The following is a 25,389-nucleotide window of genomic DNA, read 5'->3' on the forward strand; positions in this document are numbered from 1 at the left end:
TGGATAATTGAAGAGGTGCGAAATGGATGGATGGCAGTATTGATGTTCTTACCATATTCTGCTTGTTTTTTTCATTAATGTCAGTGTTGTAGGCCCATGAAGCTTCTGTATAAGCATTCCACACAGCTTCAGCTGTGCTGTTGTATTCTTCTAAAAGCTTCTTTGCCTCAAGCTCATCTGTGTTCTTATCTGAATGAACAAGAAGAACATTAGCCACTATTCAGCAGCAACAAGAACAGGATGCATTTGTGTGTTTATTCAATTTTGTCTTGTTTGTCAGTCGTCTACTTTTGTCTTACCAATATCCTCTGGGTAGCCCTCAGGAACAGGTGGGACCCAGTTGAAGTCGGGCCATCCGAGGGTATCGTTGACATTTTGCTCTTGCAGCCACTTAATAATGGGGTCAAAGTATCTCATCAGCGATCCCGCATCCATCTTGTTTGTGCCTAGTGCGTCTTGGAGCACGACAGGCCACGGTTTGGAGGAGCCTGCCTCAAGGACTTTCCTAAAGGACAATGACCGGTTTCAGAAAAAGAAAAATTCCAATTTTAATTCAAACTTGCCAAACAGCATACTTTAAAATTGCTCCTGCTTCTGCAGAGCGGTAGATGTCACACGTGTGCAAGGGTCCATTGTGTTTGGCTGCCTGGCACAGTTTTTCATGGAACTGGAACTGCAGGATGAAGCTGACAAAATACCTGCAGAAGACAGATTAGCAAAGTCAACAGTTGATATTTAGCTTGAAAAGAAGTTGAGTGACAATGGCTTTTACTGCTCTTAATCTAAAACGTCTTAATTCACAAATGTGACACAAAAGTGCCTTATAGATAGGAAGAAGAATGTTCTGTAAAATAACCCCAGCTAGGGTCATTGCAACCAGCTTCCTGCGATTGTAAAGTGTTTCTATTGTTTGGAAACACATTCCCGGCTATTGAAAGACTACATTAGGTTCACAGTAAAACTTTAATTCCCATCTCGCAGATATTTTTTTCACAGTGTTATTCTCTTGTCGACATGCGTGTTTATGAGTGTTGGCCCATAAACCACTTGGTTACAAGCACACACTCCTGATGCTGAAAGTTTGTGGAGTTAACATCTCAATACAAAGTGAATTATGTAATTCTGTGTCAAGAAGCAAGATGCTACCTGATGTACGGTGTGTTTCCAGGGATGTGGAATTTTGCACCGGCATCAAAGTGTTCCTCACTGCGCTTGGTGGGCGGGCAGATGCCTTGATATTTTGTCCTTGAGCAAGAAAAAAAGAAACAGGTGGCTTATCTAACTAAAATACAATGGAAAGTTATTTAATGTACAACAGCTGGCGTGTGGTAAAGTAGCAACAACACTTCTACAATACACAACGCAAAATGAATGGTTTATTAGCTACTAATCCAATCTAATAGCTAATGGCACAAACCAAACTTTTTGTTAATCGTCGTTCTTTAAAGGCTGATATGTTTACAAAGTTTCACTGTTATTTACTACCCTTATCAAAAAACAACAACTAAAATAACACACACAATAATTTTGATGCATGCTTTATATCGGAAAATGTATCAGAATTTATTGGAACAATATAACAATTTAAAGCCAGTGTTACAAAATCCAAAGTCCAAATCATAAGATAAAGCATTGCATTAGTTTATGTTAAGGTATCTTTAGACTTAGACTTCCTTTTTATTGTCATTCAAATTTTAACTTTACAGTACAGGTAAGAACAAAAATTGGTTGCATTAGCTCAAAATGCAGGATAAAAGAGCATCGGGACAACATGGGATTAAAACATTTTTGTGTAGCTTTACCAGTTTAGACTGATTTAATGATTTAATCAATTATTTTTTAAATTTACATTCATTCAACACAGATAAAATGGCTTAGAAGAATAAAAAAGTGAAAGGCACATTCAGGATCTCAAAAATTAAGAATGCAATGCCATTAGTACTGGAAGACCTCCAAATGACCCTGTATCCTGTCATGATAAACTTAAGTAGCAGATTTTATGTTGATTGCACTGGTGACGAGTGCAAATCATTTCTCATTTACCAGCCTTCACCAGGGGTTTCACTAAGCATGTTTTCGGTTAAATATGTACTTTTTTGGGCTAACTACAAATACTTGTTTATACCTAAAAAAAAAAAGACTATACACTGTTGCTGTGTGTGACTGGGCTCTATAGTTTCCACCAGACTGAGTCAGGTTTGAGTGCTCAGGGTGTATTTTTCGTGCAAAAACAGCAAAACAATTATCAAACCCGCAATGGAAAAAACAAAATATCATAAATAAATTTACAATGGATGATAAAAGTAGTCAGCAGTTTTATCTTAACTCTGACTTTCGTTAGCCCTCTAAAGTGCAATAAATGTTAATCAAAAACTAGTTGTAACCCTGGTGTATTGACTACCATCATACTTGCCAACCTTCCCGGATTTTCCGGGAGACTCACGAAATTCAGCGCCTCTCCCGAAAAACCTCCCGGGACAAATTTTCTCCCGAAAATCTCCCGTAATTCAGGCGGAGCTGGAGGCTACGCCCCCTCCAGCTCCATGCGGACCTGAGTGAGGACAGCCTGTTTTCACGTCCGCTTTCCCAAAATAAAAACAGTTATGACTGTAGAATGATCGAGGGCGAGTTCCTGGTTTCTTATGTGGGTTTATTGTTTGGCAGTTTCATTAACGTCCTCCCAGCGCAGTAACAACACACAACAAGTACGGTAGCATCGCTAACCCAACAAGGGACTCCTTCCAGTAGCTCCACCCACTCAGCTGATGACTTTATGCAATTCTTTAGTAAGAAAATTGAAGTCATTAGAAAGGAGATTAAAGACAATGCGTCCCAGCTACAACGGGGTTCTATTAACACTGACACGATTGTATATACGGCGGATACTGCCCTCCAAAATACTTTCTCTCGTTTTGAGGAAATAACATTAGAGGAATTGTTACAACGTGTAAATGGAATAAAACAGACAACATGTTTACTTGACCCTCTTCCTGGGAAACTGATCAAGGAGCTCTTTGTATTATTAGGTCCATCAGTGCTAAATATTATAAACTTATCACTCTCCTCGGGCACTGTTCCCCTAGCATTCAAAAAAGCGGTTATTCATCCTCTTCTTAAAAGACCTAACCTCGATCCTGACCTCATGGTAAACTACCGACCGGTGTCTCACCTTCCCTTTATTTCAAAAATCCTTGAAAAAATTGTTGCGGAGCAGTTAAATGAACACCTAGCGTCTAACAATCTATGTGAAACCTTTCAATCCGGTTTCAGGGCAAATCACTCCACGGAGACAGCCCTCGCAAAAATGACTAATGATCTATTGCTAACGATGGATTCTGATGCGTCATCTATGTTGCTGCTCCTCGATCTTAGCGCTGCTTTCGATACCGTCGATCATAATATTTTATTAGAACGTATCAAAACACGAATTGGTATGTCAGACTTAGCCCTGTCTTGGTTTAACTCTTATCTTACTGATAGGATGCAGTGTGTCTCCCATAACAATGTGACCTCGGACTACGTTAAGGTAACGTGTGGAGTTCCCCAGGGTTCGGTCCTTGGCCCTGCACTCTTCAGCATCTACATGCTGCCGCTAGGTGACATCATACGCAAATACGGTATTAGCTTTCACTGTTATGCTGATGACACCCAACTCTACATGCCCCTAAAGCTGACCAACACGCCGGATTGTAGTCAGCTGGAGGCGTGTCTTAATGAAATTAAACAATGGATGTCCGCTAACTTTTTGCAACTCAACGCCAAAAAAACGGAAATGCTGATTATCGGTCCTGCTAGACACCGAACTCTATTTAATAATACAACTCTAACATTTGACAACCAAACAATTAAACAAGGCGACACGGTAAAGAATCTGGGTGTTATCTTCGACCCAACTCTCTCCTTTGAGGCACACATTAAAAGCGTTACTAAAACGGCCTTCTTTCATCTCCGTAATATCGCTAAAATTCGCTCCATTCTGTCCACTAAAGACGCTGAGATCATTATCCATGCGTTTGTTACGTCTCGCCTCGACTACTGTAACGTATTATTTTCGGGTCTCCCCATGTCTAGCATTAAAAGATTACAGTTGGTACAAAATGCGGCTGCTAGACTTTTGACAAGAACAAGAAAGTTTGATCACATTACGCCTGTACTGGCTCACCTGCACTGGCTTCCTGTGCACTTAAGATGTGACTTTAAGGTTTTACTACTTACGTATAAAATACTACACGGTCTAGCTCCATCTTATCTTGCCGATTGTATTGTACCATATGTCCCGGCAAGAAATCTGCGTTCAAAGGACTCCGGCTTATTAGTGATTCCCAAAGCCCAAAAAAAGTCTGCGGGCTATAGAGCATTTTCCGTTCGGGCTCCAGTACTCTGGAATGCCCTCCCGGTAACAGTTCGCGATGCCACCTCAGTAGAAGCATTTAAGTCTCACCTTAAAACTCATTTGTATACTCTAGCCTTTAAATAGACTCCCTTTTTAGACCAGTTGATCTGCCGTTTCTTTTCTTTTTCTTCTATGTCCCACTCTCCCGTGTGGAGGGGGTCCGGTCCGATCCGGTGGCCATGTACTGCTCGCCTGTGTATCGGCTGGGGACATCGCTGCGCTGCTGGTCCGCCTACGCTTGGGATGGTTTCCTGCTGGCTCCGCTGTGAACGGGGCTCTCGCTGCTGTGTCTTGGATCCTCTTTGGACTGGACTCTCGCGACTGTGTTGTATCCATTGTGGATTGAACTTTCACAGTATCATGTTAGACCCGCTCGACATCCATTGCTTTCCTCCTCTCTAAGGTTCTCATAGTCATCATTGTCACCGACGTCCCACTGGGTCATTATTGTCACCAATGTCCCACTGGGTGTGAGTTTTCCTACCGAGGATGTCGTGGTGGTTTGTGCAGCCCTTTGAGACACTAGTGATTTAGGGCTATATAAGTAAACATTGATTGATTGATTGATATGGCAGGGGTCACCAACTTTTTTGAAACCAAGAGCTACTTCTTAGGTACTGATTAATGTGAAGGGCTACCAGTTTGATACACACTGAAATAAATCGCCAGAAATAGCAAATTTGCTCAATTTACCTTTAACTCTATGTTATTATTAATAATTAATGATATTTATCTTTGTGGAAACACTGATCATGTTAATGATTTCTCACAATAAATATATATTTTTGATGTCCTGTTTTAAATAGGTTAAAATCCAATCTGCACTTTTGTCTCTGTAAATATACTCCTCCCCTCTTAACCACGCCCCGCCCCCAGCCACGCCCCCCACCCTATCCCGAAATCGGAGGTCTCAAGGTTGGCAGGTATGACGACCTGTCAAAAACAGCCACAGCTAATGTTACCAACTTTGACAGGCATAATAACATTAAATACATAAAAAATAATCCAAAAGCTGAAATAACAAAGACATTTCGGTGTATTTAAACATGACCGTGGCACCCTGGTCACGTGAGCGCTGAGCACGAACACAAACGTATTTAAAGAACCCGGAAGTGATGACGCGGTTTGTCCGGCGGGGAGAACGCGTACAATGTGTTAACATTTAACTTGTATTTAAAAAGGTAAATATAGGTATCAGAGGTAAAAGAGCGGAAATAGTGTTACTGTTGTTCCTAATTTGATGGCATTGACGGCATGAGAGGGAAGGAAAGTCAAGTGTGGCTATTCGTGCGTGTTTAAATGGGCACGTGCTCCTTCACACGTGATCTCTTTTGTAAGTCAATTGTAGCTTCATACTCATGTTCAATATGGTGGCAAACGCTAAAAAAAAGTACTAAAATCGTAAACCTTAGGTATACAACAGAAACATTAATTGGCTCACCTGAGGTACCACCATTCAGAGTTGTAGCGTTCTGGGGGTGTGTTCCCGTTGAACACGCTCCATCTCCACTGGTCGATGAGGTAGCCAAAAGGAAGGAAGGCTATCTTCTCCAGAGCCATCTTTAACAGGTAATTAATGTCTGAGTCTGAAAAAACAAAATGTATATTTATCCATTTAATGGTTGGATGTGGCCCCTTACTATATGTCTAATGTCTCTTTACTAGGATCAGAAGTCACGGAATCCAGTAGTCCAATAGTCTTCAGATGTTTTGGAGTCGACACCGACAAAGACAAGACGTCGCCGATAGCCTCGTGAAATCCAGGATTGGCCCCGCGACGGAAGCCCACCGGTTGGTCCTTGTACTGCAGGTAATATTGGATGTGGCCCATCTCATGGTGGACGGTAAAGAGCTGCTCCATTGTCACAGTCGTGCACTGCTTGATCCTATAACACATGCAATCCATTAATATACACGTGTTTTGGTGCAGTCAAAAGAGGTACAGGAGTAACCCAAATGATACAATGAACATTTGATGTCCACTCCTTTTCAAGGCCTGTATTTTAAGAATACGATGTAAGAGGACCATTTTATTTTTTTTATATACCATGTTGGTTCTTCCGAGGATGTCATAGTCGTAGTGGTTTGTACAGTTCTTTGAGACATTTGTGATTTAGGGCTATATAAATAAACATTGATTGATTGATTGATTGATATTTTATGGTTAGGTGACGTTTTATAATTTGCTTGTTTGAATACTACTTCATTGATGGCCATTGTTTTAAAATGAGCATCTTTACTCCGTTTGTGTGTCCCTGTGGGTGAGTTACAGGAAGTAAAGCTCCTTTGGTCTGCATGAATAAATCGCTAGACAAGGAGTCTTTCTCAGGTTTTTTTACAATCTAGGGAATGAGTTGGGTCATTAAAGGCCCACTGAAACCCACTACTACCGACCACGCAGTCTGATAGTTAATATACCAATGATAAAATATTAACATTGCAACACATGCCAATACGGCCTTTTTAGTTTACTAAATTGCAATTTTTAATTTCCCGCGAAGTGTCATCTTGAAAACGTTGCGGTATGATGACGCGTGCGTTTGACGTCTCGGATTGTAGCGGACATTTTTCCAGCTCGATCCAAGCTATAAGTAGTCTGCTTTAATCGCATAATTACACAGTATTCCGGACAATTTTTTCAATTAATAATGGAGAAGTCAAAGTAGAAAGATGTAGGTGGGAAGCGGTGTATTCAGCTGCCTTTAGAAACAAAAACACAGCCGGTGTTTCCTTGTTTAAAATTCCCGAAGGTGAAACTTTACTATGGAAGAGAGCGGTCAAGCAAACATGGTTACCGACCACATGTCAACCGGCAGGTTTCAGTGAGAAAATTGTGCTAATAAGTCGGCTCTTACCGTAGACATGAGCGGAGCTATGCGTCCTGCAGCTGCGGACTATTACATCCTACCACCGGAGACACTGGCGGTCACCACACCCGTGGCCACACCCCTCCGACTTTCAGGAACCATATAATCTCACTAAAATACTCGTAACACAATAAGCAGATAAGGGATTTTCCAGAATTATCCTAGTAAATGTGTCTAATAACATCTGAATCGCTCTCACTGCACTGGCCTTTTTTCTCCTTTTTTTTTCTCTAGTCCTTCACCCTCACTATCCTCGTCCACAAATCTTTCATCCTCGCTCAAATTAATGGGGAAATTGTCGTTTTCTCGATCCGAATCGCTCTAGCTGCTGGTGGCTATAATTGTAAACAATGTGAGGATGTGATCAACTCTACAACCAGTGACGTCACGCGCACATCATCTGCTACTTCCGGTACAGGCAACGCTTTTTTATTAGCGACCAAAAGTTGCGAACTTTATCGTGGATGTTCTCTACTAAATCCTTTCAGCAAAAATATGGCAATATCGCGAAATGATCAAGTATGACACATAGAATGGACCTGCTATCCCCATTTAAATAAGAAAATCTAATTTCAGTAGGCCTTTAAAATATTTGTCACATTATGTATCTTTTATTCGTTCTCGTTGCAGTTTACCCTAGTGTATTTATGTGGACTACAGGTCAGTTTTATTTCAAATTCAAAAGTCTGATAACAATTTAATTTCAGCTGACAACTGCAGGATGCCCAGGGTGATGATACATTGTGGACATATGCACTTAGCTTTGGTAAAACCAGAGTTTTACATTTGATTGTTGTGCACCTAGAATGTATTTTATTAATATTTCATTGAGGGGTGCTTTGAGGAAGCATGACTGTTGGTTTACCGTTTACCGCCACCAAGGCAAGAAGTATTGTTTTGATTCACAAACATTACAAGACCTATTTTTTATAAATCTAAGTGGAAGATTACGTTAAAGATGTCTTCAAAAATCCAATGTAACAATTTTGAGTTATGATTGATCCATCCGAGGACAGAAATTCCTAGACTCTTACAGTATGTTATCTTAAATGTAACTTAAATGTAGAATATATGTAGAATATATTTATATTATTCATATATGTCATATATTATTTATTATTATTATTGTTTATTGTGAGCGAACTGTGGTGCTGACTTTCCCCCAGGGATCAATAAAGTACTTTCTATTCTATTCTATTCTATCTTTAGGGATGTAACGATTACCGGTCTTAATGGTAAATTGATATAAAATTCTCTGAGACCATGTCTACACTAAGTCGTTTAACCCCTTAAATGAATAAATATTTAGCCTAAGCCCCGTTTCAGCATCACTAAACCAGAGTTTAGGTCCCCCTCTTCGGACACATTTTTACACTGTTAAGTCAGCCGTGTAATTCTTGAATCTCCGACACTTTGCTTTTTATGGACTCATTGATCTTTTACAAAGTGAGTTCGGACAGGAAGTGACGCCAGAAAGACCTCGCCCACACAGGAAGTGACGTCAGAAAGAACACGCTACAGTCAGCTTCATAATAAAGCTTGGCGCTAACCACTGGAAATATGAAGGCGAGTCATCCAGACATACCCGTGTTTCTCCTTCTTTTACATGTACAGACACTTGTGGAAATCACACATGAATACCTTAAGAGAAAACGATTGCAGCTATTTCGGATACAACACTTCTTAAATGACAAGAGAACTTTCCAATGTCCGGCCGGATCAGCTGTGATGTTACTTAGCAAAAAACTTTGTCCATTTGTCGAAGGAGAGACAACAAGAATGCAAGCTCTCGTGGATGTGATAAAAAAAGATAGCGTGTGCTTTGAATTACCTGGCCGTCAAGGAAAACTGCGAATACATTTGGACTGGCAAAGCAGACTGTATCAGTTATTATCCGCCATGTATGTCATGGACTCGAATGGACAATGAAGGTGAAGGCAAAAGAATGAGTGTCCTGACCAGATATCTAGATACCTAGTTTGATTTATGTAAAATGTTATTTATCACATTTACGTGTCTAATAAAGATTTGATTCATTTATGATGTCTCAGGTGTGATTCACTACAATAGGGTCCCACAGCATACTGGATTCCAGTTAATTGAAATACCATAACACAGGATATTGTTCAGATAATTTAAATTTAAGAACTTGCACACAAAGCAACACTGGAGATGACTATGACGTGCACATTTTCCGCGCATGCGTACTTGGTCGCGATGCGACGGAGGGGGGCGGGGGTCGTAAACGGTGGCATTGTTGTGTGGACACGGATAAGGTTAGGTGTGATTTACTCTGGATTACCTTATCCGGCTTAGTGTAAACGGGGCCCTAAATTGAAATGACTAGTGTGTAGAGTTGCACGATTAATCAAAATAGAAGCGACATTAAGGTTTTCATTAGTGTGGTTAATAACCACAAGAGGATGAAGGTTGTTGTTTTTTTGTTTTTTTTTCTCACTGCCTTTGACAAGCATATGACTGACAGACATGTTGGCCAATCAGAATTGTTGAGCGTCATACATACTAAATATACATAAAACATTTGTTCAGCATTTTTAAAGAAAATATATGCATCACTGCAAATCAAAATGATAATTTCATATATGATGAGGTCATATTAACCACACCCCAGTGGCAGTCAAGGGGAAATCCTGTTAACTGGTAACAGGCTAACATTAACATGGTAGCATCCTAACATTAACATGCTAACTTTTTTTTTCTAGCTAATTTTGCATGTAAAAGCTGCTAAGAGTATGTTTCAAATACTAAGTTATATGACTCTGAGGTGTTCGGATATAAAATCGTCTAAAACAATTAGCATGCTAACATTAGTGTGTTAGAATGCTAACTTTAGCATGCTAACACGTAAAATGTGTCAAGTACCAAATCATATAACTATAAAGTGTCTTTGGAGGTGGGAGGAAGCCCACTCAGTCACAGGGAGAACGTGCAAACTCCACACAGGAATCAAACCCAGGACCCTTTTCTTGTGAGGCACAAGCACAAACCACTACCACCGTGCTGCCCGATATCAACAACAACAAAAACAAGTACTCGATATCTGCTTGCATCTAAAATTTCCGATACAAGTTCGGAAACAAGCAGTCGTTAAGCGCATTTACTTGTGCAAAGCTTAACTTCCAAATGTCCTCCAATAATTTGCGATTAATATTGCAAAGCCCAAAATTCAAGGCTCCAACCGCGGTATCATAAGTGAAATAGTTGTATTGGGACACCCCTACCCACGATATGAAATTCTTAGTTATCGTCCATGAACCAGGAAGTGTCTCGCTTTCCCACAAATGGACACATAAAAGCGTTAAGATATTTTTGCTTTACACATTTGATAACAGTTTGAAGTAGAAGGAAACATTTCTGTCTTCGCATTGACCTCATTCTGTGTTTTATCTTTAAAGTTACCTGAAGTCTTTGCGGTTGTAAAAGTCCCAAGCGGACGCGTGACACACCACCTCCCGACCTTCGGGCTTTTGCAGCATGGATTCTTCCCAGAACTCCTGAGGCATCTCAGCCAAACCCAAAGAAGTGAAGAACTCCTCGGCAACACGGAACATGTGTGTGGCATTGTAACCCTGGGAAACAAAAACAGTAATGCAACGCAGTATTTATTATCATTACATATATATTTTTTCTCCCCACTTACTTGTTTGACCATTTCATCAGTCACGTCCAAGTTGGGTTTGTCAGGAAATGGTATCATCAAACCGTAGATGTTGTTCCAGGTCTGGGCCCACATGTTTCCTGAGGTTGAGGAAGAAAACACACTTAAGCAACAATTCAGCCTTGTTATTGGACAGGGCGCTTGCAGGCTTTGTAGGAAATGCCTGCGTGAAGCACGTCCATCTACTGTGATGAGATAAGCTTCTCAAAGCAGTGCACGTATTGTTTTCAAGCAAAGTGTTGTTACCGAGCAGATGAGCAGGGATTGGTCCTTTAAGGTTGATGTACTTGGGTCCGTACTGATTGTAGAGTTGGCGGCGCACAAATGCGTGCAGGTTCTGATAAAGTGGCTCTATTGTCTTGTACAGTTTCTCGATGACATCCTGGAAATTGTCGGTCTCGTACCAGGAGCGCCAGTCATCGCCAGTGTCCTTAAAGCCTACACAAAGGCACATAATGTTGATACTGTATGACACATTCCTGTTAACATATTTTTTTCTTTTAATGCTGGATCTGGCCTTGGAAGAACAATAATGGACAAAGAAAATAATATGTTAATTCAGTGGTTCTCAAACTTCTTTTGTCACCCCCCCCCCCCCCCCCCCCCTTTGGACAAGGGGGAGTTTTTAAGCCCCACCTGCCCCAATCGCCCTAACAGAATGCTAATGCCAAGCTTAACATTTTCAAATTTATTGAACATCAAGTAACATTCAAGTTGTATACATTCAAACTCAATAACATAAAATAACATCAAGTTCAATAATAAATAAAATAACTGTGCAGCTGTGGTATAACTTGCATCAAGTTCAATAATAAATAAAATAACTACTCTGCCAGTTTTCTTTGAAAGAAATCAAGTGGCTTATTGACATGATTGGGGTGTGTGGTCTCGAGGTGTCTCTTTAATTTGTTGGGTCTCATGCTGTCTGCTGCTAGCGGTTTTAGACACAGAACACTCAGGGGTCTCTCCTTTGCCCCCACCACCGTTGCCGTGAATCCAAGAGCAAGATACCCTTCATCATATTTTCTTTTCGGTTGGCTTTTTGGTCAGATTTTTGTTTCTCTGCAGGCGCTGGCTCTGGCCCGACGACCTTTGAGGTGCGAGTCACAAATTTATCCATTTTGTGTAATTGTGGTCCTCACATTAGCCTGCTACCCATCTGCGTGAAAGATTGTTCCGCTTAGCCCCGCCCCCATTAGTTACTGTTGCTATGTCTGTCAAACTTTTGCTCCTACCTAGAAATTTAAAGCCTATAGGAAAAATAAGTAATTTACATTTATTTATATAGTGGATTTCACAGACAGAATCACAAAATGATTTACATTGTGTATAGAAAATGAAAGCATAGTAAAAAAAAAAAATCAAAGAATATAATAAAAAAAAAAAAATTTAAAGTGAAATTTCCTCCCGTTCCTCGCGCTCCACCTGTCATGTCTCTATTCCCCACCAGTGGGGCCCGCCCCACACCCCACACTTTGAGAAACGCTGTGTTAATTCAACATTATTGTAGTCTATTACAAAGCAGTTCTACTCAAGAAATAGAATTATCGTGTTTAGATACATTGAAGTTACCTCAATGAAATGCTATAGAACGCAGCGATTACTTCTGGACAATCTCTAAAAAATATAATTTATATAACAAAATTAGTACTGTCAAAGTATTTAAAGAAAATCTGATTTATCACACTTGAATGAAGTTTATTCACAGTAAATTACTTGCTTAAATATGTAATACTTTGACACCAATGCAATTGTTTTTTCAGAACGTCGTACACAAACATTTTTTTAATATTTTACTGGAATGTACATCCTTTATTTGATAAAAAAATTGCTTACTGTATTGTCTACCTCAGCGATTTTCAAACTGTGGTACACGGGCTCCATCTAGTGGTACGTCAAAGAATCATTTGATAAAAATAAAGTGTTTTATTTTCTTACGTTCAAGCACAGCGTTACTGTTCAAAATGTTTGTAATGTTACAGTGGCCAAAAATATTAAATATACCTGTTAAATATAACAGCTGCCTTGTTTTTAATGAATACTTAGGCCTACTACGTGACTGTATTTCAATTTTGGTCATTGTGGTGGTACTTAGTGAAAAAAGTTTCAAAAAGAGTTTTACTTCTTCTTTGCACTGGCATATATGCATTGACTTGATCACTGATGTGATTAATTGTGATTAATCCACCTTCTTACATGAATACTGCGCCATTTTTTGTGATTAATCGCATGGGTTTACGCGTCAGCATTGGCAAGGTTTTGACCCCTCTTTTTTTTTTTCAGACAAGTTAAAAAAAAATAAATATATATATATATATTTTTTTTTTTAAAGCTAAAAAGATCAATATTTCCAATTCCACATGAAATTAAAACCTGTAGATTGCAATACAAAAATGAAATCATACATAATTTATTAGCTGTTTAACAGTTATTTATGTTTAATTAAGGCCTGTTATGTAAAACTAGTATTTTGGCTCTTTGTTGTTTTCAAACCTCTCCAGCATTTGGGACATTTCTAGCTTCTGTATTGTGGTTGCCTTTTTATAGGTGAGTGTGATTGACCGTAAAAAAGCTCTGCCTCGCTTGGAAAGTAGTTGATTGGCACCACTTGTTGGTTCATACATTTCTGAATATAAGACGACTTGAAAATTATTTTGTTGCAGACAAAAGTTTTGGCGGTGACAGTTGTTTATTTTTTTGCCTAATGGGTAATTGCACTTTTAAAAATGTTGCCTATCATTCACAATCCTTATGTGATACAAGAACGCATGTCTTTTTTTATGCATTCTAACTTGTAATATAGGGAAAGTACGAGGTGGCTAACAAAGAAGCTACTGTTATGGAAGTCCTCTTTAGCACATAAAAATGCATCCAAAAACCACAAACAATACCCCATTTACTGTACATGTCGTGACCTGCATACTAACCAGATATTGGCAACATTATTATAACCGCTATCGCTGTGGAACTTCTATTAGCGGTGCTTGATCACAGAGAGCTAACTGGCTTATGCAGCTATTGACATATTGAGCTGGTATGCTGCTGCTCTGTCTCTGATTGGTAAAACTAAATTATCGTATATAAATCATGTCTCTCACTTGTATAGTAGAAGGTTATTGCCATAAACCAAGAAGTTGGTCAACTTTGACATTCAACTTAATCCCGGAGATATCCAGAAAAACATGAAAAGACGCTAGTTGCGCCTATGTTTTTTTATTTTTACCTTCGTAAGGAATTATGATTAATTCTTTAAACGAGAAAATATAAACATCCCATCAGTGAGCATCTCACTGAGGACAGACATTGAACAGTAAGTTATTTTAAAAAATATATATATGTTCAAAGTTTGTATTTCTTGTTTAGCACTTAGCAATACGGCTACACCAAAGCTGGATCTGCTCATCATTCAGCTTCTAACACTTGTAGCTCAACCTTTTTATATTTTGACAAAAAAAATACAAGGTTCTGGATCATCATTTGTCCCAAAGCAGTCGTTGTCTCTCAAGAAGTCTGCCACGCTTTGTAGTAGTTGTTACTGTTGCAGGATATACCGAACATTCTGATGTGTCCCTGAAATTGAGCCACCGTATGTTTAAAATGACCAAAATATGTAAATATCACATGTTGTATGAATGTGCCTGTTACTACTTGACATAAATGCTTATTGCGTAGATATAAAACAATGATGGATGTTTTTTAGAGTTTTTTTATAGGAGGAATGAAAATCATTTTTATTAACTCTATTGTTAGCTGACTCTTGCTAGCGTTTTTTTACTTTTTTTTATTTTACAAACTAAAATGTTTAAAAAAAAAACTTACTTTATACAGCGTAACTTAAATGTTGGCATGATGAGTTGTCAGGAAGGGCTGTGCAAGGCAGGGTAACGTCTAATATTAGTGTTCTTATCCATGCTTGAACGTTACACAAGCCGACAGCCAGGTGGCACCACTGCTCAAATTAATTCATACATCAACATCAAATAATCAATAGTATTTCAATACCAGAAGCCACGTGAACATAGAAAAAATTGTGAACCACTGCCATATACTGACACGTGTGACATCCCTTTTTTACTTTAGTTAACAAATAGTTGCATGTCTGTCAGTGGTTGCACAATTAATTTTTATCATATGTAGTAAAGTGCGTGTGTGTGTCAGTCAGCATTGGTGCACTTTCTTACCATCAGCTTGTGAGGCCTTGTTGCTGAGCTCCACAAACCTGCGGTAGTGCTTCTTGAGCGGGACGCCTGATGCGTTGTGCCAGCCCTCCCAAGCATATAGTAGCCTCTTGTAGCTCCTGGAGTTGGCCATGATGTCTGTTAGGTCTGCAAAGGACCACACACACAGCTATTGGCAAGAAAGGTTTGTAGGGTAAATGCCAATGTGAACGCGTTAGTCATTGGTTCCATGACATACTGTAAAGCAACACTGCGACAACAAAGCAAGGAAGAAAAGGCAATGAAGAGGTGAAAGTGGACGCAGGAGAAGAGATAGACAAATCCTGTTTGTTTTTCTAATGACGCCACTGTTTTTGTGAAGGGTTGGGCCACTTTTACCCCATTCTGCCCTTTATTATTTCCACCCAAACCAATCATCAAAATGGAGGATGAAAACGTACGCCTGTTTACAAGTCATAGTTTCCATCCTCCAGGCCATGTTCGGCACTAAACACTTTTTGTTTAGTGTCACAAGCAGTAGTGGGGCTCACATCAGAAATGCTCTGACCTTGTTCAGGTCACTTTAGATGTACACAATTTACTTTTGAAGCCTTTAGCTAAGGCAGTGGTTCTCAAATGGGGGTACGCGTACCCCTGGGGTACTTGTAGGTATGCCAAGGGGTACGTGAGATTTAGAAAAAATATTCTAAAAATAGCATCAATTCAAAAATCCTTTATAAATATATTTATTGAATAATACTTCAACAAAAGATGGATGTAAGTTCCTAAACTGTGAAAATAAATGCAAAAAGGCAATATTCAGTGTTGACAGCTAGATTTTTTGTGGACATATTCCATAAATATTGATGTTAATGATTTCTGTTTTTGTGAAGAAATGTTTAGAATTAAGTTCATGAATCCAGATGGATGTCTTATTACAATCCCCAAAGAGGGCATTTTAAGTTGATGATTACTTCTATGTGTAGAAATCTTTATTTATAATTGAATCACTTGTGTATTTTTCAACACGTTTTTAGTTATTGTTATATCTTTTTTTCCAAATAGTTCAAGAACGACAACTACAAATAAGCAATATTTTGCACTGTTATGCAATATAATAAATCAGAAACTGATGACATAGTGCTGTATTTTACTTCTTTATCTATTTTTGTCAACCAAAAATGCTTTGCTCTGATTAGGGGGTACCTGAATTAAAAAAATGTTCACAGGGGGTACATCACTGAAAAAAGGTTGAGAACCACTGAGCTAAGGGGTCACAAAAAGCTTAAGAATAAGTGCTTGTTTTCTAGTGTTCCAGACAACATAAAAAGCTATTGTTGACAACACGTGTCTCTGCTATTAGAATCTTATTGCTGTGTCTTTTTGCTCACTACTACATACTCTACCACTTCCTCTTCTGAAGTGACTTTTCCAGGAACTGATAAGGAGAAGTGTTCCAGTGTTTTGCTCCAGAAACTTCCCTTCTTTCTGCTTTTACTCACGAGGTTCCAGGCTCCAGCTGACGTTGGGCTGTGGATGCACTTTAGCGGTGGAATAAATACTGTCCATGGTGCTGAGAATGGTGTTATACTGCAGACATAAAGAGGAAATCACAGCTTATTTTTAAGACTTTGCACAGGAAGAATCTAATTTAGACACCAACCTCTTGTCTCTCTGTGGGCAGCAGGTTGGCAGCTCCCAAGACCATAACTTTGTTCATCAGTTTCTTATCTTTGGGGTCGGGCAGGGAGTCAAGCAGCTCGTGAGAGAACACCTTCTTGGCCTTGAGCCCCCAGGCCTCAGTGAAGGCCTGTTCCTCCAGGGAAGCATTTACCTAAAAACAACAAGAGGAAGTTGTTAAAAACATGTTTTTGCCTAAAATGTCAGTCTGATTTAATAGCCAAACAAATAGTTTATTTATTAATAAGGAATTTTTTTTTCTTTTCGGTTTTATAATGCAGTGGTCCCCAAACACCGGGCCGCAGAAAAAAATTGTATTTAAAAAAAATATATATATATTTATTTTTTATTAAATCAACATAAAAAACACAATATACACTTACAAATAGTGCACCAACCACAAAAAACTTCCTTTTTCATGACAAAGAAGAAAAGAAAAAAAATGAAAAAAATAGGACACCCCCTCGGGCCACGGGACAAATTATTAAGCGTTGACCGGTCCGCGGATACAAAAAGGTTGGGGACCACTGTTATAATGCACATCACATTTAGCCAAACAATAAGATAAAGTAATTTCCATGATCTGAAAAAAGTATAAACTAGGTCACCCAAAAATGTATAAAATCTGCAACCCACAGGGAACATGACTTCTTCTTTTGTCCTCAAGCAGATGAATGCAACACAAATTAATAAATTCTAAATAATTAAAAACACATTTTGGGAGAAACACTTTGTTTAAAAGAAATCTGCCTAAAATTAATTGAAATGCAAGAATAGTTTTCTGTGGGATACTAGAAAAACAAAAAAGGAAAACTGGGTGGGGGAAAGATCCCCCATGGTTAACATATTTTTTCAATGATAAATACGGTGTGTAGTGTTTGACCATTAAACACTAAATAAGTAAATTAACACATTTTAAGAATGACAGAATCAATTGAAAAATCACAAAAGAAGAGAGAAGAATAATTAAGAAAATTAAAATGTTCTTACTGTTGAACAATACCATCAAATGAATATATATTTAGTTTTCAAACATTTTATTGCATTATTTGAAAAATATATGTTTTTTTAGATAAATATTAAAGGCCTACTGAAATGAGATTTTCTTATTTAAAAGGGGATAGCAGGTCCATTCTATGTGTCATACTTGATCATTTCGCGATATTGCCATATTTTTGCTGAAAGGATTTAGTAGAGAACATCGATGATAAAGTTCGCAACTTTTGGTCGCTAATAAAAAAGCCTTGCCTATACCGGAAGTAGCAGACGGTGTGCGCGTGATGTCACTGGTTGTAGAGCTCCTCACATCCTCACATTGTTTACAATCATGGACACCAGCAGCTAGAGCGATTCAGACCGAGAAAGCGACAATTTCCCCATTAATTTGAGCGAGGATGTTATTATATATGTTGTTGTTGTTATATATGTTATTATATTATGTTATATTCGTAGATGAGGATAGTGAGAGTGAAGGACTAATAAAAAAAAAAAACTCGAGGGCAGTGGGAGCGATTCAGATGTTATTAGACACATTTACTAGGATAATTCTGGAAAATCCCTTATCTGCTTATTGTGTTACGAGTGTTTTAGTGAGATTATATGGTACCTGAAAGTCGGAGGGGTGTGGCCACGGGTGTGGTGACCGCCAGTGTCTCCGGTGGTAGGAGGTACTAGTCCGCAGCTGCAGGAGGACGCATGGCTCCGCTTATGTCTACGGTAAGAGCCGGCTTATTAGTACAATTTTGTCACTGAAACCTGCCGGTTGACATGTGGTCGGGAACCATGTTCGCTTGACCGCTCTGTTCCATAGTAAAGTTTCACCTTCGGGAATTTTAAACAAGGAAACATCGGCTGTGTTTGTGTTGCTAAAGGCAGCTGAATACACCGCTTCCCACCAACATGTTTCTACTTTGACTTCTCCATTATTAATTGAACAAATTGCAAAAGATTCAGCAACACAGATGTCCAAAATACTTTGTAATTATGTGGTTAAAGCAGACTACTTATAGCTTGAATCGGGCTAGAAAAAAATGTCCGCTACAACCGTTGACATTTAACGCACGCGTCATCGTACACGTCATCATTCCGCGACGTTTTCAAAATGACACTTCGCGGGAAATTTAAAATTGAAATTTAGTAAACTAAAAAGGCTGTATTGGCATGTGTTGCAATGTTAATATTTCATATTTGGTATATAAACTATCAGACTGCGTGGTCAGAAGTAGTGGGTTTCAGAAGGCCTTTAAATACATTTTAACTTAGGAATCCTATTTATTTGTGTTTTTTTATATTTGTTAATTATCTAAAAACAAGAAGTTCATAGTGTTTGACCACTACTATTTATCCCTTTGGACATCTGGTGGATTTTGAAAAAGTGGATGAAAATTTGCTGAAATTTGCAAGAAGAAGGGGAAAGCCCTCAAATGTTTTCCTATGTGCCAAAAAAAAAAATCAGTGCCTATGTCAGTAATCACCCTTAATCCAATTTACCATGTTAGGCTGTAATAAAAAAATGTTCCGTTGGATTTACGGCAAACAAGTGTTTAGTGCAGACCAGTGTGTTAGTGAATTGTTTTTGTACTTTTAGCTTGTTTGACTGCACTTGTTTTTGGTCAAATCCCTGCCAAATTTAAAAAAACACACATTTCCATATGTTTCTACACTGTATTAACATTTTCATTTGCCAGAAGAAAATTGTTGAAACCATTAAACATGTGACAAACACAGGCTCAATCCCAAATGGTAAAAATAGCTGCGCACACACTTAAGTGTAGCTTTATTGTGTGCTTTTTTCAGCTGACTGCAGGAGTATGAAACTGTGTTGAATCTTTAAATTTGACCTTTGTGCTCCTTTACTCCATCTACGTCTTTTTCTCAATCACTTTTTTCTCCACCGACCTCCACCCACCTACACCAGCAGATAATGACATTCTCTTCCGAGGTAAGATGGTAAAGATAAGGCTCAAGCATATTTTTACTGATTTGTCTTTTTTTGCACTACAATTTACTCACTTCACACTGACTGACTTAAACAATAGGTGCAGCTGCACTATATAACTTCTAGTAGAAATTTTGCGTTCATTCAATGCCATGTATTATCCTTGTAATTTGCAGTGTTTTATTAAAGCACTGCATTTTGCTGAGAGTTTGTACCTACCTAATATTCTGGCCAATCGGTGTATAAGCCAACCAATCTGTCAAATCACTAGTTGAAAATCTTTTACTCATATTGGTCATGGAATGTCAACTTATGATGATGATTGACCAGTATTTAATTAGATAAACACATATATAAATGGATGGTTATATACAGAAAAAATGTTTTAATTAGAATTTAAACATTACTTCTCAAGAGACTTTTCTAACTTCATATGTATTAATTACTATTATGTATTGATAATATAATTATAATTTAGCACTGAAAACTCTGAATGATAGTTACAGTTGCTAAAAATATTGTGACCTTATTTTAAATCAATATTAGTATTTGAAATTAATACATACATATCATGAAATATAAAAATACATTCAAATAAAAAAAATGACAACCTAGAAGTCTTGACTGACATGTCTATGTGTTAATAGAAATACTCAGTATAAAAATTGTGGCCTTATTCTAAATAAATACATTAATTGTTTAAAGAAATATGGTCAACCAGTATTTTAAATAAATACATATATTATCCATGAAATCAAATATATGTATTTTTCAGATTGTATTTCCCTTTTGAATTGCTGTAACTGTTTGGTTATTTAATATCCAAATGTATATTTTAACTGAGCAATTCCATCATGAGTTAATTTATTGAGCACAAACACTATAAAAAATAAACTTCAAATCAATAAAATTAATCAATTGAATGTACTGAACACTGCAAATGAAAATTTGATTTATTTAAACCAACTGTTGTCTCAAAAATAACTTCATTTGCACTTAAACTAAACCCTCCAATTGTTGATGCATATGTGACTGTGGTCATCTGAGTTGACTCATTGTCCAGCGCAGCTCTTAAGGCATCAGGGGGTTAGGTTTACACAACATACTATTGCTATACTACTATCGCACAGCCTCACTAGCTGGCATCCATTACTCAAGGATGACTTTCTTTGTGCATTTGTATGCCTTTAAACATGAATTCAGTTTTTGTTACTGAAATTATTTGCTACTGTGACACCTTGTGGTTGTCAGATGAGGTCTGCTGCCTTTTTATTTTACTTTCCACCTTCCAGGCTAAACACATTGAGAAAAGCAGGACTCGTTCTGCAACATGGCTTGTGTTGATGTTGGCATAACAGGGGGGCCTTGCATCTACACCTGTTCCCAAAGCTTGGATTTACAGAGAATTCCTGTTGTGACAGCTGTGCAAGCATGAACATCAAAATAAAAAAGAGCCATGCAGGGCAAGTAAGTAAGAATCATTCATTCTGAGTGCCTTTGCAGCTTCATTGGTGCGTGCCGCTGCCCTTTTTTTTCTTGCTTTGTCATCATGCCTCACTCAAAAGTACCTCGGGCGCACGGCTACTAATGTCATGCCTGTAAAAAGCTGCTCATTGAGGTATGCAACTAGGAAAACATAGAAACTGTATAATGTGTGGAAATGGATGCAAGGTTGCTGACAGTGCTGTCCTATTGAGATGCAGTATCATACACAGGGGTCATTCTACCTGGAGTTGGGAGTTGTGTTCTGTCAAGTTGGTATTGTATTTCCAGCTTGCTGAGACGCTGTAGAAGAAAACCTCCTCTGCTGTGCTGTTGTAGTCATTCAGGAAACGTAGTGCATCACCAGTGGTGTTGGAATACTCCCCTGGCAGCCAGTCTTGTGGCAGAGCGTCACAGCGCTCCAGCACTGGCAACAGTAACAGTACCAAGCACGCAAACTTCCCCATGGCTGCCCCCCTTAGCATGCACGCCGGCAACAAGAATTAAAAGTTGGGAAAGGAAGGGGAAAAAATTAGACACTGAAGTTCCTCTCTGTCTGGACTGATCCAAGCACTCAGCAAGTGTCTTTTTAAAGTGCAAGTGTGACCCAACCCACACCACACGCCTCTGCAGCCTTCAACAGCAACGCCTTACTTGTCGCTTTCCCAGCCAGCCTGCCAGTAGGCATCAGCACCTGAAAGATATGACCAGCGTTGAATAGATTAGGTACAGCTAAGCGTGAGTACGGTAGAGTTGTTGTGTGTCTGCAAGCGCCAGCGTCTCTCAGACCAGCACCAGGAGAGACTCCACATACTTTGCTCTCTGTTGGCTCTCTCCGCACGCAGAAAGGAGAAGAGACATGGGAGGGGGAGTGAGGACACACAGCGCAGGCTCCAAAGCCATACACATAACTATGAAATGGCTCACCTTCAATTTCGTGTCATTCTCGACATTTACCCATGCACCTTCGATACATTGCAGCCCTTTTAAAGGCCTCATTAAATGGTAATAGAATGCCAGCTAGACAATAATCAAAAGAAAACATTTGAAATTAATATCAAAGACTACCAGAAATGCTCACAATAACACTGCAAACGACAGCTGTGGCTGTAGCCAGCTTCTCGTAGTTTTTTTAAATTATTCTTATGAACGCCACAAGATAACAAGTACAAAATAATTTTTCATAATTTTTTGTTTTCGAATGTTTACCCCGGGTTTTGTATGCCTTCCCCCCGGGTATCGTACTGTCAAACATTAAGGGTCTGATTTATTAAGATCCAAACACCACGCAGTATACAGTGTATGCAATCTATAGAATAGTGTGTACTAGTATTGGGCGTGTTGCGTGCAGTTGAAAAGTGGTGCGGACCGCCTTATTTATATAAGCATTTTGTGTGTACTAGACAAAGCATCATCACAAAGACTTGCAAGAATTGCATATTCAACAATCATGCTCCCTACCTGAGGCATTTTTCTATGTTTCAAAACATGCAGCAGACATGTACTACTTGTTATGGGCATTTTAGATGCCATAATATCTACAATGCTTGCACTCATTGGAGAGGCTGTGTTACATTCTTGTAACTGTTTCTGACATATGTTGTTTTTTTCCCTGTGTTGTATTTTAGTCCCTGTCCTGTGCTTTTATTTTGTAATTTGTCATTGCCTCGTTCCAAGCACAGGCTTCCTCACCTGTTGCCTGATTGGCAACAGGGATACACCTGCCTCTGGTTGCCAATAAGATCTTCCAGACAGGGTTGGATCATTGCTTCAAGTACACATGTTGTTGCTGGTTCCAAAGAAGTTCAGTGGCCTGTGCACTTACTTTTACACTCGCCTTCTTTTGTTTTTCTCCCCTCCTTTTGAGTGAGTTTTCTGTTTGTTTCTCCTCTCCATGTGAGCACGTCTTTTGTTTATGTTAAATATGATTATTTTACTCATTGTCTGCCCCCATCTTTGCATACTTGGGGTAACACCCCGAAGCTGTGTTCGAGAGTTCCGACAGGTTGCATATTACTCCGTTCAAAATGCAAACTTAAATCTATATTTTTCCATATAAGTAATATTCTAATAATGTTTTTATATGTGACAAAAAAACTAACATTTAAAAAAATACTAAAGGATGGCAAAACGCATCAATTGAATTTCCTGGTTCAATCCCTCACTATGAATGTGTGTATGAATATGTGGTGGTGGTTGGAGAAGCTGTAGGCGCAAACTGGCAGCCACGCTTCCATCAGTCTACCTCAAAGCAGCTGTGGCTACAAATGTAGCTTACCACCACCAGGTGTGAATGTGGAATGAAGGAATGATGGGTTCTCACTTCTCTGTGCGCGCTTTGGAAAATCGCTATATAAAGCTAATCCATTATTATTATTATTATTATTACCTTAGGGCTTCACGGTAGTAGAGGGGATAGTGTGTCTGCCTCACAATACGAAGGTCCTTAGTAGTCTGGGGTTCAATCCCAGGCTCGGGATCTTTCTGTGTGGAGTTTGCATGTTCTCCCTGTGAATGCGTGGGTCCCCTCCGGGTACTCCGGCTTCCTCCCACTTCCAAAGACATGCACCTGGGGATAGGTTGATTGGCAACACTAAATTGGCCCTAGTTTGTGAGTGTGAGTGTGAATGTTGTCTGTCTATCTGTGTTGGCCCTGCGATGAGGTGGCGACTTGTCCAGGGTGTACCCCTCCTTCCGCCCGATTGTAGCTGAGATAGGCACCAGCGCCCCCCGCGACCCCAAAGGGAATAAGCGGTAGAAAATCGATGGATGGATGGATTATTACCTTAAGTGGCCTAGCAGCTTTAAAAAATATACAATTATGTTACTGAATTTTTAATTTCTGCGAGTCCGTATGACAGAGGATTCTTGTCTGTGCATCGTCTGTCGAGCACTGATTCAGAAGCCGTGTGTTGAACTGTCAGTTTGCACGTTCTTATCAAACATGCAAAATAAAACGCTAAATAGTGGTTGAAAAAGGGTAACGGGTGTTGATAAATCACATTGTGCATTCTAAAACATTATACCCGCATCTTCTCCTCCTAGTATTGTTGGCGTTGTGATGATCAGCATATATTTTGCATATTAATAGAGACAGAGACAAAAAATGGATTGCGCGCCTTATTCTGCTCACTTAACAGACTAAATCCACTTAGCAGATCAGTTTTACATGTACACATGTTTTAGTACATGCGAACGTTAAGTAATTCAGGCTTTAAGTGTAACAAACTAACTCGTTCTTCCAGCCCCTAAATTCCTTGTTTTTCCACTCAGTCGCTGAACTATAAAAAAAAATAAAAAGATAAATGAATATGTAATTTAAAAGCAAAATAAAAAGATTTAAAAAATAAATTAGCAATGAGCATTTTGACATTTTTTAAACAGGACTATTGCATGTATTGCATTAGAATGCAAACTTAGAGTGCAGGTAAGCAACACGGGTCCTTCCCCTGCAATTTGACATTATTGCCTTGTTGTCTTATAAAATTTATAACCGCGATAGTGGTGTTGTGCGTGCGATTCATGTTTGCTTAGTGGCCTTGACAGTGGAATGGCAAGAATGAATTGATATCATGTACCCCCCGTGACCCGAAAGGGATAAGCGGTAGAAAATGGATGGATGGATAATATCATTATTGATGACATCGTTACCACCAGTTATTATTGTTTATCAGAGACGCAGCTGATAACATTGTTTTTATTCAACAATATTTATTTGTTGGGATAAATGACACTGAGTTCAGGCATAAGGATGAGCCCCTGAATTCTGTTAGGTGTTAATAAAATTAAATACTTATTCAAACACCATATATGAAAGATAAGCGATATCAGTCTTCCTCTTATCTTCAAAAATGTAATGCACGTGTTTAATATTTGAACCCAGCTGGCAACTTATTGACAGAAGACATCTTATATGACTGATAACACACACAAAAAGATTTATTTCTGATAAACGTGTGAAAAGTTATTCCATTTCGTAAACATTCTGATACCATAAATGTTTTAGGTTCAGGTTTAAGAGGAGTTAGAATTAGATTAGTGGTTTTATCCATCACCAGGTGTTAAGTGTGTGCGTGCGTGGGTGCATGAGAGTGAGTGAGAGAGAGAAAGAGTAAAACAGAGTGTGTCCTGCATGACAAAGTCATTTTTCTGCAGTCTTCCAATCCCCAAATAATTGAATGTGGCTTCCCCTG

General features: G+C 38.8%; 1 protein-coding gene across 1 annotated transcript in view; it reads right to left on the minus strand.

Annotated features, from left to right (window-relative positions):
- ace (angiotensin I converting enzyme (peptidyl-dipeptidase A) 1) overlaps window positions 1–25,389 on the minus strand; it is a 61,767-nt gene that overhangs the window by 14,900 nt on the left and 21,478 nt on the right. The window contains exons 2-14 of the mRNA XM_061909143.1: window positions 21,442–21,890; window positions 16,760–16,930; window positions 16,599–16,686; window positions 15,121–15,264; window positions 11,186–11,377; window positions 10,922–11,019; window positions 10,681–10,850; window positions 6,056–6,279; window positions 5,835–5,979; window positions 1,147–1,245; window positions 576–698; window positions 300–505; window positions 53–189 (exon numbers count right to left, since the gene is read on the minus strand). Coding sequence (XP_061765127.1) covers window positions 53–189; window positions 300–505; window positions 576–698; window positions 1,147–1,245; window positions 5,835–5,979; window positions 6,056–6,279; window positions 10,681–10,850; window positions 10,922–11,019; window positions 11,186–11,377; window positions 15,121–15,264; window positions 16,599–16,686; window positions 16,760–16,930; window positions 21,442–21,681 — 2,037 coding nt within the window. The 5' untranslated portion in view covers window positions 21,682–21,890. The remainder of the gene's footprint in view (window positions 1–52; window positions 190–299; window positions 506–575; window positions 699–1,146; window positions 1,246–5,834; window positions 5,980–6,055; window positions 6,280–10,680; window positions 10,851–10,921; window positions 11,020–11,185; window positions 11,378–15,120; window positions 15,265–16,598; window positions 16,687–16,759; window positions 16,931–21,441; window positions 21,891–25,389) is intronic.

This window comes from Nerophis ophidion, linkage group LG08, assembly GCF_033978795.1.
Source record: "Nerophis ophidion isolate RoL-2023_Sa linkage group LG08, RoL_Noph_v1.0, whole genome shotgun sequence".
Classification (NCBI taxonomy): domain Eukaryota; kingdom Metazoa; phylum Chordata; class Actinopteri; order Syngnathiformes; family Syngnathidae; genus Nerophis; species Nerophis ophidion.